Source organism: Buteo buteo, chromosome Z, assembly GCF_964188355.1.
Source record: "Buteo buteo chromosome Z, bButBut1.hap1.1, whole genome shotgun sequence".
Classification (NCBI taxonomy): Eukaryota; Metazoa; Chordata; class Aves; order Accipitriformes; family Accipitridae; genus Buteo; species Buteo buteo.
The window spans coordinates 13,053,895-13,072,687 of record NC_134204.1 but is presented as its reverse complement, the minus strand read 5'-3'; the positions used below and the strand labels follow the sequence as shown (position 1 = coordinate 13,072,687).

General features: G+C 39.4%; 1 protein-coding gene across 5 annotated transcripts in view; it reads left to right on the top strand.

Moving 5' to 3' along the window:
* The window catches only part of ADAMTS12 (ADAM metallopeptidase with thrombospondin type 1 motif 12), a 167,240-nt gene that overhangs the window by 124,340 nt on the left and 24,107 nt on the right, over positions 1–18,793 (top strand). For 4 of the 5 annotated variants that reach the window (XM_075020418.1, XM_075020421.1, XM_075020423.1 and 1 more), the window contains 4 exons: positions 1,260–1,504; positions 2,891–3,032; positions 11,050–11,176; positions 18,319–18,529. In XM_075020418.1, the coding sequence (XP_074876519.1) occupies positions 1,260–1,504; positions 2,891–3,032; positions 11,050–11,176; positions 18,319–18,529 (725 nt within the window). The remainder of the gene's footprint in view (positions 1–1,259; positions 1,505–2,890; positions 3,033–11,049; positions 11,177–18,318; positions 18,530–18,793) is intronic. The other variant, XM_075020419.1, reaches the window with a different exon arrangement.

Here is an 18,793-nt window from a genome sequence, read left to right as displayed (position 1 = left end):
CTTTTTTGTACCATAAGCAACATAGGACATTAGAAGAAATACTTATCACCCCACAAAAGAGCTGCAAAGAAAATTCAGATGTTAAAACTTTGGGGCACTTATTTACGACAGCAGGTTGTTGTACAGCATTTAAGTACTTCTGGTAGGTGGAGAGTGTTGATACTGAAGATAACTTAGTATGCCCAGTGTGGTTTATCTCACTCGTGAGTGAGCAATCAAAGGTGATAAGCTTATCTCACAAGAAAGGTGAACAGGATGCGAGTCTCAGAATTTAATTCATGACCTCAGCAGTGTGTGATGAGAACTGGGGAACAACCTATGTTCCAATCTTGAATTAAGCCAGCACAAACTGCAGCTCACACTCCCAGGGCACCTGCTTGTAGAGCTGTCATCCATCCAATTTCTAAAGCCCAGCCAGGAGAAACAGCAGGAAAGCAATCTGAGTTTGTGTTCAAATTTCTACGTGAATTTCCTGTTTTTACAGTTCAGTAGCAATAGCAATAGCAGTTCCCTGTAAGGTGAGAAGCACAGAGCCTGATGTCATAGATTGCCTGTCGTGCAAACAAAATTCTGTAATAGATGCTCTGGGTCCATTCTTAACACACATACCAAAAATCACTTTTTACAGATAACTTTATACATGAAGAGCTGTTGAACTTCCTTATGAAAATCAGTAGTTTATAAAAATGTGTTCAGCTGATCATAGTAATTTGAGGCATTTGAATAACATTCAGGTTTTTGTAGCAAGGCTGTCGATGGGAAACACTCGTGGAGAAGTTAAATGACAAGAGAAGGTACATGGAACTATATACATACCTGTACATTGGTGACAGATGAAAAAGTTCCTTGCAAATTGAAAAGACCTTTCCCACAACAGACTGTTAACTTGCTGGGACTCCCTGGCATTTCTCCAGATTACTCACATTGCAGTATGCCAGAGCCCTTGGGTGTGGTTATGGAGATGCTGATGGTCATCTGTGGAGTAGGTTTTCCCTGGTGCAGCTCGGAAAGTCATTCGCTTCCATATCCCTTCTAAATGCCACTGTTACTGCCTAAACACAATGTGTATTCATATTCCCCAACTGATATTGGAAAACCTGGCTTGGAAAGTCACACTACTAACTGACTGAAATACAAGCTCTGTGATAGCACATTTATATATATTTTCAAGCAAAGCTGATGTTTTAATAATCTTCTGCATAAGTAAAATGCAGTGACATTTTTGTTGTTCACCTCCATAAACCCTTCTTGTCTCTTAGGATATGTTGATATTGGGTTAATTCCAAAAGGTGCAAGGGGAATCAAAGTCATGGAAGTTGCAGAAGCAGGAAATTTCCTTGCTGTGCGAAGCAAAGACCCAGAAAAATATTACCTGAATGGAGGCTTTATCATCCAGTGGAATGGTGAATACAAAGTGGCAGGCACGGTATTTCAGTATGACAGAACAGGGGATCTAGAAAATCTGACTGCTCCAGGACCCACCAATGAATCAATATGGATTCAGGTAAATAGGAGATCACTAGCAGAACCTGCTGGTTTTGGATAGCAGCAGAATGTGCTGGGGCTCTGTAACTGAGGCTGGAAAAATACGTGCATTTGTATATAAACCACTCTATTAGCATGCTGTCTTGTGAAAATCAGCTGAGCTATTTTAGAGAGAAATAAACACCTTGCTTGAGAGGGTTGTTCATTCTGCCTGAAAATAGGTGTCCAGTATCATAGTCTGGTGATTATTAAAGGCTGGTATAATCCAGTGGTGCCACTAGAATAGGGACCCTGCCATCTGTAGTTGGTCAGTCTTTTGCCCAAACTTCCTTGTCTCTTGTGCCAGCTTAGACCTGCAGGTGGCTGTGATGTCAACCAGACCCACATGAAAAGTAACTATCACAAAAAGAGAGCTGATGCCAGGCTGTGAACAGTGAGAGCTAGGGAAGGCTGACAGAAGTGACAGCTTACACTGAGTGAGAAAATGCAGCATTAGAAAAATGAATTAATAGCTTATGGTAAGTGAAATGGATCCATTTAGCATCCACTGGGGTTGCTCCCTTTTGTTTCTTTTATGTTGCTTTATAGATTCTAACTTAAACGTAACCAGCTTCTGTTAATTCTGCAAAAATAGTTTTAAATTGCCCCTTTGTTCTCTGAATGTATCTTTCCTGGTTTTTTTGCCGGTGTATCCACCATGCAATTAAAAGAAGTACTAAGGGTGTGATGGGAGCCACTTTCACACTTTGAATGTCTGGTGAGAGGGTGCATCTAGTAGGTGCTCTATTTTCACTTTCAGTAACAAGGTCAAAGAAACGATTAGGAGGAAGAGTGGAAGTTCATTGCTGAAGTCTTTTATCCCTTGAAGTTTTTCTTTTCTCACTCTCATCAGCCAAATGGTAAATTTCTTGAGTGGCTCTTCTCAATTGGAATTTTCCTTCTTAATCCAGAAACACTGAAAATACTGTTGAAGCAGTGTCTGAATAAAGTCTGTAGGTTTCTGGTCTAGTGGTTGGTTTGTAACAGCTATTTCAGAAGAGTAGGGAAATTATTATTTATAATGGTGATAGGCAGTAGCTCTTAATCAGCAGCACATTTGGCAGTGCCTTGGATGGACTTTGCGTTATCTTTTCTTACAGTCAGTAGCATACCAATTATGCTGACCCACTTACTCCCACCTGTGCTTGCAAAAGTGCTTGACAAGCAACTTTCTTAGAAAGAGACACATATCCCACTATCAGCACACAAATGGAAGTTTTGCTAGTCTGCTTTTCTGAACTGGTAGTAGGCTTCAAAATGGGCTGCTTTAAACCTTGCTGATTCTTCTGTTTTCATGCTTTGAAAGCTTTGGCCCAGTAGATTATTAAAATCATAAGTAATTAAATAAACCACACTCTTTTTCCAGCTACTTTTTCAAGAAACTAACCCTGGAATCCATTATGAATATACTGTACGTAAAGAAGAAAGTAATGAGAATGAGATTGGGGAGCCAGAGTATTTCTGGCAGTATGGAGACTGGACAGCCTGCAGTGTTACCTGTGGAAGAGGTAATTCCTCACTTCCTTTTTCTGTTACTGTTTGTCTTCATTACTAGCAAATCTCATCTTTAAGTAATCCAGACAGCATCCTCAAAGAGGTAAATTCTTTAAGCTGCATTTGATGGGAAATCAAATCACATTGTTACAATAATGTACTTTGGCTTTCAAATAAAATGTTATTAAAGCATTTAAGGCAAATATGTTTCTATAACACCTGCCCTGAAATTCTCAACCTCTGTGAACCAAAATGAAAAACTAAAATTTTCTTTTCCTCATAATTCATTGTCAATATTTTTCACAATAATCCTACTTCCCAGCAATACTAATTTATGACCTGCCTTTGTTTCCCTACTGAGTCTTTCCAATATGTTGACTACAAACAATAATCTTCATTTCTGTCCTGCCTTGATAAGCAACAATGCTTTTTGTGTATTTCTCAATAATTACTTTATTTAAATCAGTCTTGAGAACTTACATGTCTCTGCCACTCTCAATACAATGGCTTGGGAACAGCTGCAGTTATATGGTAGCTCTGTGCAGCATATTAAACCAGACAAGCAGAATGACGCCCATGAAGTAGGATTAACAACAGGTCTAGAAGTTTGCCTTTGGTAACACACAGAAAATGCTAGCAGGAAAACTTTCTTTAAAGCAGTTAACAGATCAATGAGATAATGCTTGCAGTAAACCAACAATAATGATAAAAAGACTGAAAGTTTCTTTACAAAAGTAAAGGTTTTTGCCCATACTTTGCAAGAATAATTTTTAAAAGATAAGAAAAATGTTGTGTGTGAAAGGAAGCCTGCACCTGGGGGGAAGAGACAGCAGCCTTCTGTCTGAATTAGTGCCTGAGTTTCACTGGACAGAAGACGGGTCCTGGAGATAGGATGGGAACCTTGTTCTTTGACCGTCCGTGTGAAAACAGTACAGAACAGTAGAAGATCAATGTTACAGCCACTGGACAAACAACATGAAATAAACCTTTTCTCTTTCTAATGCTAGGCTATTGTCTGTATTTTCTGATAATTGCCCTCTTTAACTACTTTCCAGAAGGAAAGAAAAAGACAAATGTTGTAACAAATCCGACTGGGACTCTAGAAGCAGTGATGATTACAGGAGTAACAATTTTTTGATCTTTCCTGTTGGGGAAGATACTGAAATAATGCATTTCCAGTGGTTTGAACAAAGGACACTGTATGGCCTTAATTTTAGAAGATTAAAAGAATAATTTTAGAAGAGTAGTGTAAATTACCCCATCCCAATACCACTCCTATATTATTAAAAAAAATTTTGATATATATAATGGACATATTATATAGAAGTTTATATATCTATATATTATGTCTGTACAAATGTTAATGTGGTTTGGTTTGGGGTTTTTTTTTTGAGACAAGCCTCTCAGCACAAACCACCATGTTCTTTCTGGTTAACAGGAAAAAAAACCAAAACATTTTCTTTAAATAGGTACACAAAACAAGTGTTTTGCTTAATTGCATACTGTATATTTTAGTTCTGATACCTAGTTGTGAATAGTGTTTAATGTAACAATTAGCATGAGAACAAAAAGGGGGGGGGAGGGAAGTGTTATTAGACTGTTTATTGTGTTGGTTTGGGTTTTTTTTACATCAGCTGCACTTTCCCCGGAACTGTTTCTCACTAAGTGAATTATAACCCTGTGTACTACCTTCTGGCTAAAGAACTTTGTGACTTGGTTTTGATTTCAAACTGCCACATGGGTTACTTAAATAGAGGACTGCAGGATAGAGGTTTTCTTCAGTTTTTATTTAATAAGTGGCTTCCCCTGTTTACTGTCTTTGAGCTCTTAATATTTCTTGAGCTCATTGGCTTTTTCTGTGCTTAAGTAGAAATGATATGTTTCAGGCAAGACTGTGGACTTACTGATATGAGTTTGCAGGGGGACCAAGAGGTGCATCACAGTTCAAAACGGGCATGAAAGCCTTCCCAGTGCTCTACATTCCTTCATGGACAGGAGAAAATAAATGAATAGACCTTTTGCTCTCTTTCCTCTTACATACATATATTTATAGAAGTAACTGAACTGGTTTAAAGGAGGATGTGATCTGCTAATATATGATGCAGTCAGGGTATTGTCACTTACTCCCTGCCCAGAAAAAAGAGAAACCCTGGCACAGAGCTTCAGTGCATCACTTGAACCAGGGGAGCTCTGATATTAGTCTATCTGCAGGGTTCTGTAGGTACCTGATGCTTAATCTGGTGGTGCTCTGGGCTGTCTGAATGTGGATCAGCTGTGCTGTTGTCATATTAGCTTGGCACTGAATCTGAGCTAGCTGGCCCTCCTAAGCACCACACTGGTGCAGTAATATAGCAGGTTTATGCCCAGATGATCAGAGCAGAAACACATCAGCAAAAATACCTGGAGCTTTGCTGCATAAAAAAAGGGTGTAGCAACAGGGAAGGTGTATTTGGAAAATGTTAACTCTCCATCATTATAGAAATTTGGAAACTCTAAAAGTCTTGCTATGTTTAGCAGGGAATATGGGCATGGTAGTGATCGTTGACCTAGAACCAGAAAGTCTCACATGGTTATGCATTATTGTGGTTTGACCCCCCCCTGCAAGTTCAGTTCAGCACCAGGACGCAGAATAACAGCAGAACTGAATGTTCCCAATGTTGCTGGATTAAGTAACACCCTTCTCTGACTTCCACAAGACTTCTTTCTGCCTTTGAATGATGAGATTGATTTTATCTGAACGTACACTATGTTTAGATTCAGAATTTATTGCCATTGGTAGTAACAGACCTGTTGCGCCAAATCTCAGGCATTTGAAGAGTTTTGAAAGGTTTGTAAGATAAAGTGCATTGAAGTAGGCAAGATCATCTTCTGCTATTAGTGTGCTGCATGACAAATCTTACTGAAGACAAGCCTGCAGTGGGGGTCCAGGAGATAAGTTGCATTTATTTAGACTAAAGGTAGTAGTAAAATAACCTTCAAGGAATTTTGCAGTTACGATTTGGTGACTAATAAACCAATAGTTTTTAAGGATAAACGGGAGGGGCAAGGAAGGTGAACTATTGAACTAACTTTTGACAGCCACAGCCAGTGGGAGAAATTGATCCTTACTTAGAATTTTGTTCTCTTGGCAAACCTGGACCTGCCTAAAGATTCAGCATAGGGCCTCTCACCACAACTGGTCAATATGGTAGCAGTAAATCCAAGGGCAGTTTAGCCTTTTGTAGCCACAGAGAGCAGGACAATGCGAGCAAATGCTTTCTGGAGCCAAGAGAGTGAAGCTAAGTTAGGGAGTGACAAATGGGGCTACAGGCACAGCAATGGACTGATGCATGAAAGCCTCATCTGTCCTAAGAGAAAAAATACAGGTTTAGCCCTATGATACAGCTTCTTATCCAAGGGAAATGTACCTGGAAAAAGTCCCAGTGATGAATAGTATCTTTGTAGACTGAAGCTGTCCCTTCTCAGAATTAAGCCAGGGCAGCTCCCCAAATATATTTTCTAAAAGATTCTTGGCCTCAAGGTAGCACCACACTGTGCCCTGACTCATATCCTTCCCCAACTCCATTGCAACTGAAAAAGAGAAGATGCAAATGTGCTCATGTTTTCTTTCATTTCCTTCATGTGCCCCTGTCTTTTGTAGTCTCAAAGAGTGGCTCTGGCCAGTCTACAGTAACACCATTTAGGTGTTACCAGGGGAAAAATATTGTCTGAAAAATCAATGTTTTCTGTAGCAGACATACCTAATACTACATGCAGGGTAAAGGAGAACACATTGCAATACCTGATACCTGTTTGCAATGTAGAAAATAGTTTGGTAATTACACAGCAATCCATTTCATGGCAAACTAACGCTGAAGGGGATAATTTATAGTAAAAATCCTGAGCCTTGTTCTGTCTTTGCTGCAGGGCAGTTTGACTCTGTCTGCCATTTGCTTTATGCAGAAGGGAATTGCTTTGCAGTCAGCATGTGCGCACATCGCACAGTGTCCTGCAGACTGCTGCACCCTCTGGCCAAGAGCCTGTCCCTCCAGATCCTACTGTCAAGACAGCATGTAAAGCTCTTAAGCTTTTTTATAGGAAGATTAATTTAAATGGCCACTGAGCTTTTGTTCTAGACCAACTACCCATTATTCATTCTTTAAATAATGGTCAATTAGAAATTACAAGTATAAATCCTTCTTTCTTGTCTAAAGGCTTTAATCATGTTTCTTAGAAGTAGCTCCGAGAACGTAACAAGGAGTAAATCGCAGTCCAGCTGCAACTAAGGGAGAATATTAGGCAACTTCAACAATTTACTTCTCCATAGATAACATCAGTAATTAGCAAATTTTCGAAGCTTTGCAAAAGGACTTAACTATAAGGTTTATTTGGGCGTTAATTGTTATGTGCCCTCTAAATCCTTTACAACTCTTATCAGGGCTACTTTGCAAAATTACCTCCAGTTGTTCCTGAACTGAAATGTAGTACTAAACTTGTAGCATTGATTTTAGATAACAAAGGTCATGGTATTTTCCTTCGCTATTATGGGTCTAAGTTTTATAACACCAAGAATGTAAAGATTGGCTCTTGTATTGTGTACATAACTTGTGCATGCACTGAATATAATTTGTTCATTCAAATACTGAAGTGAACTCCTTGCAGAGTATCTGATTTGATGCACAACTGTGACAGTTACATGTTCAAATTAGTTTTACAATCAAATATGCTCTTTTGCATACACATTTTGTATGTTTGCTTCTGGTCCTTCATTTCTGTTGTTCTCAGCCTATATTTTGACCACACTGATGGCTATGCAGCCAACAGATTTCCAATCTCTGTTTCAAAAACCTTCCACACCCAAATGATTTTAAACTGGCACCTTTTTTGCAAACTAAGTGAAAAATCAGGAGCTGAGTGGGTCAACCTCCCATCTGAAAAGTCCTGCATTAAGGATGAAGTGGCACAGAGAGGTAGAAGCAATCTTTGAGCAGATTTAGTGAAATCAAGACCATTGTTTGGTCTGACTGTTGTCATTCATGGTTTCTCTTTTTTCCCCAGAAATATTTGTAGGGTTTTTTTCACAGAGCCGTGATGGTACGCCTCTGTGTAAAGAAACATGGGTGTGGGAAGGGCTACAGTGCAATGAGCGGTAAGGTGAGCAGAAAGGAATGGGATGTTCCCACTCCAGAGGAAGAAGCAAGACCTTTGCAGTGGGATTATGATCACAGAGGCAAGGTCCTGATGAATACAACCAGCATATGTGTGCATGCAAAACAGTTGTCAGCATGGACTAGTTACCACTGAGGTCAGAGAGAAGTAAAAGAGGTGAAAGGAGGAAAACAGCTACTCTTTCAGAGCCCTATAGAAATAGTGTCTAGGTTTCCCAATTTTATTTAGTTTTTAACTATATTTAGAATTTTTAATCTGTGACTTGAATATTACACATTTAAGTTATGTAACTGTGTAAATGTTTGGTAGGGCAGGGTCAGTGTGAGGTGGCTGGTTTTCTACTTTTGCAATGTTTTCTAGTTCACCTTGCTCAAGCTGAAAAAAAAATCTGTGTATCTTTATGTCATTACATGTATACACACATATACATGTATGTATCAATATATGCATACAGGATTCCTTCCAACTTTGGAACTGAAATATATACAGTCATGATGAAAAGCCTGTGCATTTATGGCTTATTTAAATACATACATCCATCCCAAAACTTTCCAGATTTTGAAACTGCAGTGGGAGTTCACATAACTTCCATAATAAAAATTGTTTGTGTGAATAAATAAGTTTATTGATGCCAGCGACCAGCAAATGTTTTATGAGAATGTATAGCCTCGAAACAAAACTTTTGCTAAGGTTTATAGTGGCTTTAAAGTGAATTACAGCAGGTGAATTGACACTAAAAAATTTATTAAAGCAAAGGAATTCTTATCTTATGTGCATCTTGTAACAGCAACATATCATGATTTTGAAAGGGACAGAAACATATTTCTGTCAACTGCTTTGTTTACAACGAGCAGGAAGGTTGTAACTATTCCAGTTACATTTTTCATAGCATAAAACAGAGGACTGCTCACTGGGAGTCCTGCACTAAACCAAAAAGCTTTCTACTGCTTGAAGTCGCGTAGGGACAGAGGAGAGCCACATCCAGCCATGCTGCAGTCATGCAGCTACTTCCACATCGTGTACCCTGGAGCTTGAATGCCTCAGGGAAGAGTATTAATGGGAGCACAGGGCTGCAGTCCCTTAATCCTCCCTTCTAGGTGAAACTAATCCTTGTTTTAGCAAAGTAATCTTCATGTATAACTGGAGAAGACAGTCATCAAAACCTGTAAGGTTGCCAGTAATTTTCTTGTATGTCTCAGTCGCAGGTCTGAAAGTACTTTAAAAGCTATAGCATTTCCTCACAGTGTCACCGACCTGATGTCTTAAAACTATCAATATAGTGCTATAAAAATGAGATACAGGTTTCCATCTGCTTCTATGGAATGTCCCAAATATGCATGGAAAGTTTTTAATTTCCTTGTGTTGTGGAGGCCTTTTTCAGTAATATCTGACTACAACCTCACCTTCACACATGCAGTCCGTGCTCAGTTCTCCCACCAAAAGTTGTCTCTGTTGCTAGCTTTGGATTTCCTAGTATTAGAGTTGGCATTCTGTCTTTTCTGTATTTATTTTTACAAGTAGATTGTTAAATTTTGGAGAGGAAAGAAAAATTGAATGCTGTAAAATTACTTAAAACAAGACAGCCATAATGCTAGCATGAAATTTTAGGAAATATGTTTTAATTGCCATATATGGGGACATTGCTGTATAGGTGAACATAAGTATATGTTGTATAGAGGAATATTTTCATATTTCCTAAGTATTATTATCTATGGATTACTTTTCTTATCTTCCAGATAGTTTCCCACACTAGTTATTAGGAGGTCTGAGGCAAGGGAAAGCTTGATTCCTAAACATACTGCAAAGTAGCCTAACACTTATCCCTGACACCATAATAACAGCACTCTTAGGCCCTTTGCTTCGCAGAAGGATGAAAGTTGCAGAGATACAGTGACCTACCATCTGCATATTAACTGCTGTAAATTAATTTTACAAGAGTTAATAAACATGTTTCTTCAGTCTTTTTAGTCCTTTGGGATTTGTTTCAGCCTAATGTCACTATTTTAATGTCTCTATATCAGCCTAGCTACAACCTTTCAAACTGTAATATTGCAATACTTTTTTTACACTGGGTTTGCAGCACGGGACCTACCTCAAATTATTGCAGAACTCTCTGGAAAGCAGGCCCCTGGAAACTGGCTTTCTTTAGATTCACACTAGGGTAATGCAGTATTTTGGTGCATGTTCCTTGCTGTTAAATGAGTGGGAGTTTTTATAAGTGGAACTGTTAAGAAATAGCCCAAATTGTATGTATGGGATGTCTCTCTGTGTCTCTTCATCACTGTGGTTTGCCTCTTATGATGAGTGTTGTGTATTAGTTATTTAGAAAACAGAAGATTTTCTCCCTTATGTTTTAGCATCATCATTTTCAGTAAAGATTTGTACCAAAACTTCTTAAAAGTGGAATTCAGAATTAAGTCACAGGGTTATAGTTTTGCTCATATACCCCATTTTGTATTCCACTTAAACAGCCTTCCCAGAAGTACAAAGAAAAGATCAGCAAAAATATTGTTGTGAATAGCATGATGCTGCTGTGTCTGTGAGCAATCCAAGACCCATTCATAGCTGTTCAATCTTGCTTCAGGGCCTGCAGGAGCCTTTTCTGAGGCTGACAACTAAATTAAGATTAAGAAAAGTGCTTTCTAATTTGTTGCTTGAGCTATCCGATCCAAAAGAGATCTGCTTAACGCCTCTTCAGCTTGATTAAAGGATGCTCATACCTGACTTAGCTCAGACATTCAGCAGAACTGACTTTCACAGGTGTTACTGTATTCTGGGATGTGGAGTACAACCAGGGTGTACTCTGCAGTCTAGAGGATTTCTGCAGCTCATCCCCAACCTGCAGGGATTACTATTCTGGGTTTTTTTGTCTTTCTCTTGCAGGGGTGCGGCGCCAGATTGCCCACTGCATGCGGAAGGGAAGTGGAGTAATCAAAAACTCCTTCTGCGACCCAGCAACACAGCCAAATGCACGACAAAAGAAATGCTACGAAAAGGACTGTCCGCCCAGGTAACGGATGATGGGAGGGCTCTGGTAATGCAAAATACCTAGCAGCGTTATTCAAAGGAAAATGTTGGTTCTAATACCAGATTAGTGTGGCATCTACAGGCTGCCATGGTGAGAGCTCCCAAGTGTTTCAGAGCAACATGGCAGAAACCCAGTAACAGACAAATAAGGAGTGAGCTGCCCTAAGAGGTTTCCAATGCAAGTTACTGAGCAGTCTGTGCTGGAAATGGCAGAGATTGCTCTCTGATGTGTATAGATACTCTTTTTGGTCAGTTTAGGTGCAGGTATGCCTGAAAACTATATAAATTCTTATTTATTTTAAAAATTGTATTCCTGTCTTAACTCGAGTTATAATGTATTACTGTGTGTTCCAGAAATTAACTTCCAGAGAGGTTTTTTTAAGCCTTTTGATACTGTTTTTCAGTATTTTTTTATACTCCTTTTTCTTTTTGTGAGGGAGGATGAGTGGAAATGCCCACTTCTATAACTCTAATTATTGTACCTTCTTTATAACACTTATGATTTGGCGTCTTTTTATTTTGTTCCTTCTTATTTTTTCTTTTCAGCAAAGTGCAGCTTGCTTTGTTCTGTGATCACATGGGAAACATTTTTTTCCATTCCCATAACATTATTTTCATTCCCCTTCATCTCTGTTTTTTCTGTTCTGCTATTTTAGCAAGTAAAGTAAGGAAGACTAACCACAGCAAACATTCCAGGTGACAGCAGAAATGTGGTCCTGTAAAATAGGCACAGATTTGCTGGAAGGGATCAATATTGGGTTTAGTTTCATGCTTTAGGTACTGGAACATCTTGCTTCTGTCTTTCATTGTCTTTGCAAATTGTTTATCGTGCTGTTCACAATGGTATACCAGTCTTTCCGTAGTAATTTTAGTTAGATCAGAATCAAATCAAAGTCATGACAATGATTCCCATAAAGTGTATCACATTACATTTGCTGACAGTGAATTTCATGAAGCTTTAATGTAAAAAATTCTGCATGGCTGTTGGTTTTATTAGTTGTTTCCAAGTTTCTTCACAACAGTGTATATGATGCCTGCTCTGGGAATTACATCTTTGCACTTGCAGCGTCTGTAAATGACTGATAAAAGCATAAACCACTAGCATTTCATAATTCTTTGTAGATTGCTAGGACATCAGTTGACAGTAAATCAAACTTACTAGCCAGTTGACTAGTTAAGAGCTGAGGCTGCCCACATGCGTGAGACTGTGCCATTTATTCCAGAGTTACAAATGAGCTCAATTTATCCTGTTTGTTTTAAGTGACTGAATTATTCAGACCTGCTCTTGAAAGTGAGGGAGCAGAATTTGTCCCTTGTTGGACAGATTGTAGAATTATGTGACATGTGAACCAAGCTCTTCTGCAGGCCAGGCAGAAAAGCTCTCATATGCTGCCAGCCTGAGTGATACTTCTCAAGCTCATTCTGCACTGCAGAGGAAAAGCCTAGTTACCCTTCCAAGGATAGCAAAATACTGACAAAATACAGTGCAGGAAGCCCATACATTTTTAGTTCTAGAGTCACATTCTGTATTTATTTTTCTCTTAATACCAGAAGAGTGACTGTAGTAGTTTGACCAAGGATCTAAGTGCCCGTTCTGGCTCCCACCAGTGCTTATATGCCTAAGGAAGAGTAAAAGCAAGGCAAGCATCAATTATATCTCTTTCTAATTACTCTTCCAGCTTCCAGCTGTTTTTAATTCAAGGTATTTCCAGAGGCTTTCATGTCTTGTCTAATCAGTAACCTCCAGTGGACCTCTCTTCCAAATATTTGTCCAGCCTCTCTCTGCAACCTTGTAAAACTTCTATCATATATAACTTCCTCTGCAAGAAGTTCCACAGCTTAATGCCTACTGTGCGAAGCACCACCTCATTTTAATTATTTTGAACCTGGCTCTCTCTAGCTTCTGTTGGTGGCCCTGAGTTCTTCTGTTGGCAGAGTTGGCAGTGAAGAGTAAATTCCAGTGACCCTTTCCAAGCCCTTCATTTTGTAGATCTGGTCTCTGTTCCAGGCTGTAGTCTCAGCATGAGATTTAGTTGGTATTTACTTTCCATGGCATATGTGTCACCTCTAATCTGGACAGATAGTTACACATCTCCATCTGAAATGCAAGACAGGACTTAGTTCAGTTTGGTTGTTTGTTGGTTCTAAAGAAAATCTGAATGTTGGAGGAAGGTGTGACTGTCCCATATGGCTTGATGCAGCATAACTGAGAGTTCACGTGAAGCTGCTGAAGAACAAGTGTTCTCTAGAGAGAGGTGGCTAAATTCTGTGCTAGAGTTGAGGACAGTGTTGTTAAATACAACTCTGCAGGGGACTTTCGGTTAGTGCGTGTAGCCATGGGACTGAAACTGTTAGATGATCTCGCACTTCCCAACAGTGAACCACTTTCTTTGTGGGAACATCCTATCTAAAACAAGTATCTTACCTTGCATAAGCCTCCCTTCTATGATCTGCCAAATCCCATTGATGGAAAACATGCTACCATGAAACTAGCTATTAGACCACTAAATTGGAATTAGATAATTTATTAAGCCGTAGCTACAGGCAAAGAATAACATTAGTATAATATTTGTGATTCTCACAAACAAGATCTTCTCTCATTAATCCACTTCAGGAACTTAATTATAAACTGTTTAAATGACAGGCTTCTGAGAACTCCAAGTCTTAACATTCTTGTTTGTTAGCTGATTTTGTCTACATTTGTTTTTCCCCACACTTTCTACTAAAAGAATCTGGAGCAAAACAAATAAAATATTTAGAATGCTGTAATACATGTATGCCACATTATTTTGTTCTGAGTCAAAGATGGCTGAACAGTTGAGAGTTAAAATGTCATACAACTCTCATGTAAAACTTGAGTGATACTGCTTAGAAGGATTAGAGCAAGACTGTAGCATAAATGCATTCTTTTTTCCATGTTATGCTATGGAATATGGTTTCCAGTTATACGTTTCTTCGGTAGATAGGTGTTTAGCTCCATAGGTGTTAATGAGAAAAATTAATAGGTACTACTTGAAGAAAAAGAGTGACATTTTAACTACTTATAGTGTTGTGAATAAAAGTTTTGCTCTCCCCTGTAAAGAAAATTGCCTGAAGCCTTTTTAACCTGACTACCCACTTGAACAGAGTAACCATAAACAGATTATTTTACAAGTACTTGGGATCTCCTCCTTTTTGTGTGCTGTTACTATATTGTCCTGCTTCCCGACTGCTTAGTAGACTCCAACAACTTAATAAAAATAGGAAATCTTGTTTCTATTATAATACAGAGTGAAAATCAGTGCCCTGTTGGTATCTGCTGTGTCTGATGCTATACAAATCATAGTGAAAGAATACAGTCTTTCTTTAGGTGTGACACAATATGGTGGTAGGGTGGGAGCATTCAGCCCCATAGGCATGAATATAGCAAACTTTGGTTCAAAAATCCCATGCTACTACTTTTTCAACAGGATCCATACCTGATTTGGCACATATCATCTAGGTATAGATGAGGATTATATAATGGACAAAGCTGTCGGGCCCTGCCTTACATTTTACAGACCTTGGAAACTCAGCATGGGAGGAAAAGAGATGGGTCTCATTTAAGGCAGCTGAATGCCACCTGCAAAAATCAGATTTTCTGCTTACCTCTGTCTCAGGCTGGATTGCAGAAGAGCTGAGCACTTGCAGCTGCAGCTGAAAACTAACTGAGGTTATGCTTTCACCAGACAGACTGCTCTCTAGTTCGACAGGCTCAGGAAAATTAGTGCTCACAAAAATTAATGACCCAAATCATGTATTTTGCTTGCTTGTTTGTTTGTTACCACAATCTTTCCATGCCATGCCTGCCTGTGGAGATAAGACAGTCCTGTCATTTTGCAGGGACCTGGTGATGCATTAATATTTAAGAACCACTCGGTTGCTGTAGTGGTAAATGCCATCAGAAACCAGAGGCAGGAAAAAATACTGGACGGCGACTCCCGTCAGGCTTCAGTTTCCACCAACATGTCCCAGTCTGTCACCACAATCAGCACAGCTACCTACTAGTTTTGTTCCTCATATCCTTTTCTTTGCCAAGCATCTCTATGTATGTGTGATCTAAAGAAAGCCTTGTTTATAACCTGCCCAAAGCTAAGTCTGTCTGGCAGTGCCCTCTACTCTTTAGCTTACAGTTGGGAGGTCCGACAGATTATCATTTCAGCTTAGAAGTTGCATGTTTGGATCTCAGATTGCTGTGTCAATTCTGGATGTGTGCTCAGCAGTCGCCTCCCATTTTGGTTATGCCTCTGCAGTGTGAGGAGACAGTAGAAGCTCCAAGATAAAGACAGTTTGGCAAAGCAGTCACTCGGGTGCTGCTCCCTTCTGTGTGGTCCAGGACCTGCTTTGGGGCATCCTGTACCAGAACAGACAAATGGATTGTAGATATTCTGCTGTCCTTGCTTTGCCTTTCTTCCCCTTCAGCTGGGATGCCACAGTTCAGAAGTCCTCAGTGGGGACCATGAAGAGACAAGAGTGCATGTGCTTCCATGTTAAGTTTCTCATGCTTGAGCATTTAAGGTATGGGCATGTACCCTAGAATGGAAATAGGAAAATGCACCATCAAAAACTCCCATTACTGATAAGAATAAACTTTCAGTCAGAGCAAGTTTTTTGAAATGTGTATGATAAACATGGTGTAAGGCAGTTAACTACTTGGCTCAATAGTACCATGTTACCTGCACTGAATGAGGAAGAACTCTATAGAAAAAGTTACATGACTAAATGTAATTTAAGATTGACCATGAAGGTGCAATAGGACAAAATCTTAATTCTGGGATTTCCTAACTTTGAAGCACTTTACTTTCTTCTGTGACTTTTTAAAAATGTTTTGCGTGTGATAGTTAACTAATTACACACCATTACAGCTGACCAAGACAGGTTCTGTAGTAAGCTCTGATAATTTATTGCTAGGAGTTCGGTATTTAAACCTGCAAACTGCTGAACTGTCACTCAGAGCCATTTGAAAATGGTGGGGGGATGGGGGTGGGGGTGTCACCTTAGCACGTCTGTAGCTTGAAATACATGATCTGGTTCCATTAAAATTAATAGGGCAATTCAGATACTTCAAGTTGCATTTGTGCCTAAGTGTCAGCAATTTACAAGATACTAGAGATGATAAAATTGGAAAGAAGATGCAAGAGATGAAAACTGCCCTGAAATGGCTTGATTCAGGTTGCAATAATACATTTTTTCTCTTTTTATTGCTCTGTTCCTCTGAGGTGCACTCGCTTTTTCTATTTAACCACTTGTTAGTTTTTCTTTGTTTGCAGAAGCCTGGAAGAGCAAGAAACAATCCAAAGAAAGGCAGGAGAAGGAGAAAAACAATGTGTTCTTTTATTAAAGCTATGTCCAGAGGCCTCACACAGGGTTGTGGCTGCAATGGGCTGCATTCTAGAGCATGTAGCAAAACAGTCTGTGCCCCAAAAAGCTTCTAGGGTAATGTAAAAGGAAATGCAGTATGTATACGTAACGAAAGAGAAAGAAGGTAGGTGTAGGTACCCCAAAGGAGACCAGATGGTTGCACAAATGAGCTGTGTACATAGCTTGATTGCTCTGAGTCTTTTTTTTTTTTTTTTTTAATAATTATTAGTAATAGGTATCAGTGTCTCCCACATCAGTGACCACTTATTTGCAAGTGAAGAATAAATTAATCAGGAAACAAAGAAGGAACATGGAAACTACAGAGGAAAGGGGAGAGGGATTTTCAGCAAACTGAAGAAGCCAGAAATGCAATAAGATGAGAGACAAAGCAAGGAGCAAAAACTGTTACAAAACTGGACGTTGAATTTTGATGTATTTATCAGAATGGGATTATTTTGCACTAAGTTCATTGACCTTAAAAGGAAAAAAATACAATAGAGTGGTGTTGGTTGTAAGCCAAAACCAATTTTTTCCGTCTTTGTGTCTAGAAAGGTGTTTTCTAAATATAGCCCTGTTTTGTTTTCAGCGTAAGGTTTTGTCATGATGTGCTTCAAAACTCAGGAACAAGTAATATTGTCTAGGAGCTTTTGTGTCTCAGTGTTCACAGCTGGGCCAGATTTTTTGTACAGCAGCTTGGAGCTATGTTCTTGCCTAGGGCACTATAAACTGGAAGGAAAAAGACTTTTCTTGTTGTTTCTGGTTTGTAAGTATAAAGGTAAATATTTAGGCAAATGTCACAGTCGATGCCAATGCTTCTTCAGTAGTAGAAACCCAGAAATTTTTGCCCTCCTTTCTTATCATGGAAGGCAGGTATGCAGATATTTGATCTACTCTGGGTCAGCACAAGAAGAAATAGATGGATGAAGCTGGAAAAAGGCTAAGGTAAACCAAATATAAAGGGGACGGCTCTCATCGATAAGGTGTTTCGCATTGGAAAATGATGCACTACAGGAATTATTTATTTTTCATTTGGTGGAACATTGCATAGCACCCTATGGAAGACTGTCTTTAATCCGGAGAGACACACATAAGGGGCTCGTTTTTACTTCATGAAGGAACAAAGTACAGAAAAGTCCAGCCTAGTGCAGACCCAGAGACTAGGCCCAGAGGTACAGCACTGCGAAGCACTGATCCCCCATGGGTGCACGGAACATAGCTCTGACTAGCCTGGTTTTTGGGGTTGTGTGTCTTGCTGCTTCCCCTTCTGGAGGTAACACAGGGCCAGTTTGAGCACTTTTGCAGTACTGGCTGCATAGACATGTGTGAGGGGACCTTCTCCACCTCTGTGCTGTCATTACAGACCCTCCAGTGATTCTCATTTCTTAATTCTTTCTACACTGAGGTAGCAATAAGCAGATAAACAATAGGATAGAGTGAACAGATTACTAAGCTTGCTAGCAGTTCCTCAAATTTGAATTTGAAAGACCATCTACTCAGTGGATTCTTATGCATTGTAGAAACATAATACTTGGTGCCTACTGCTGTCTGGGAATTGACATCTTCCAGTGACTGGCTGGTACTGGAGCACAGGGCAGATTGGAAGGCTTGAGTGATCTGGACTTAATATTAAAAGCATATATCTGAACCCAGAATTTAAATTACTGGTACTTTTTCTTGTAGTCTCTGACCTTTTCCTTAATATGCTTGTAAAGGTTTGTTTTCTGTTTCTTATCCCCTGGTTTTCAGATGGTGGGCAGGAGAATGGCAGAAATGTTCAACCACGTGTGGCCCAACAGGCCAGAAGAAGCGAACTGTACTTTGCATCCAGACAGTGGGATCTGATGAGCAGGCACTGGCTGCCACAGAGTGCCAGCACCTGCTTAAACCAAAGACCCATCTGTCATGCAACAGAGATGTCTTGTGCCCATCTGACTGGACAGTGAGCAACTGGACTGAGGTAAATTAATGTCAACTGTAATATTGAAAATTTTTTTCAAAATGACCTATTAGAGTCAGCAGAGATGACCAATAATCTGCTTTTTTGCATTTTTTTAAATTTTTTTTTGTTAACATGTCTTCATAAATCCTTTGTGCAGAGGGGGGAAAAAGCTGCCCTGCTTGCTAAAAAACTCAGCAAGTGTTGCGTGTTAACTGTTTCTAGGGGTTTGGCTTGCTGAGCTTTTGGGACTGTAGAACAGAGCATGCTTGCATGCTAAAAAGA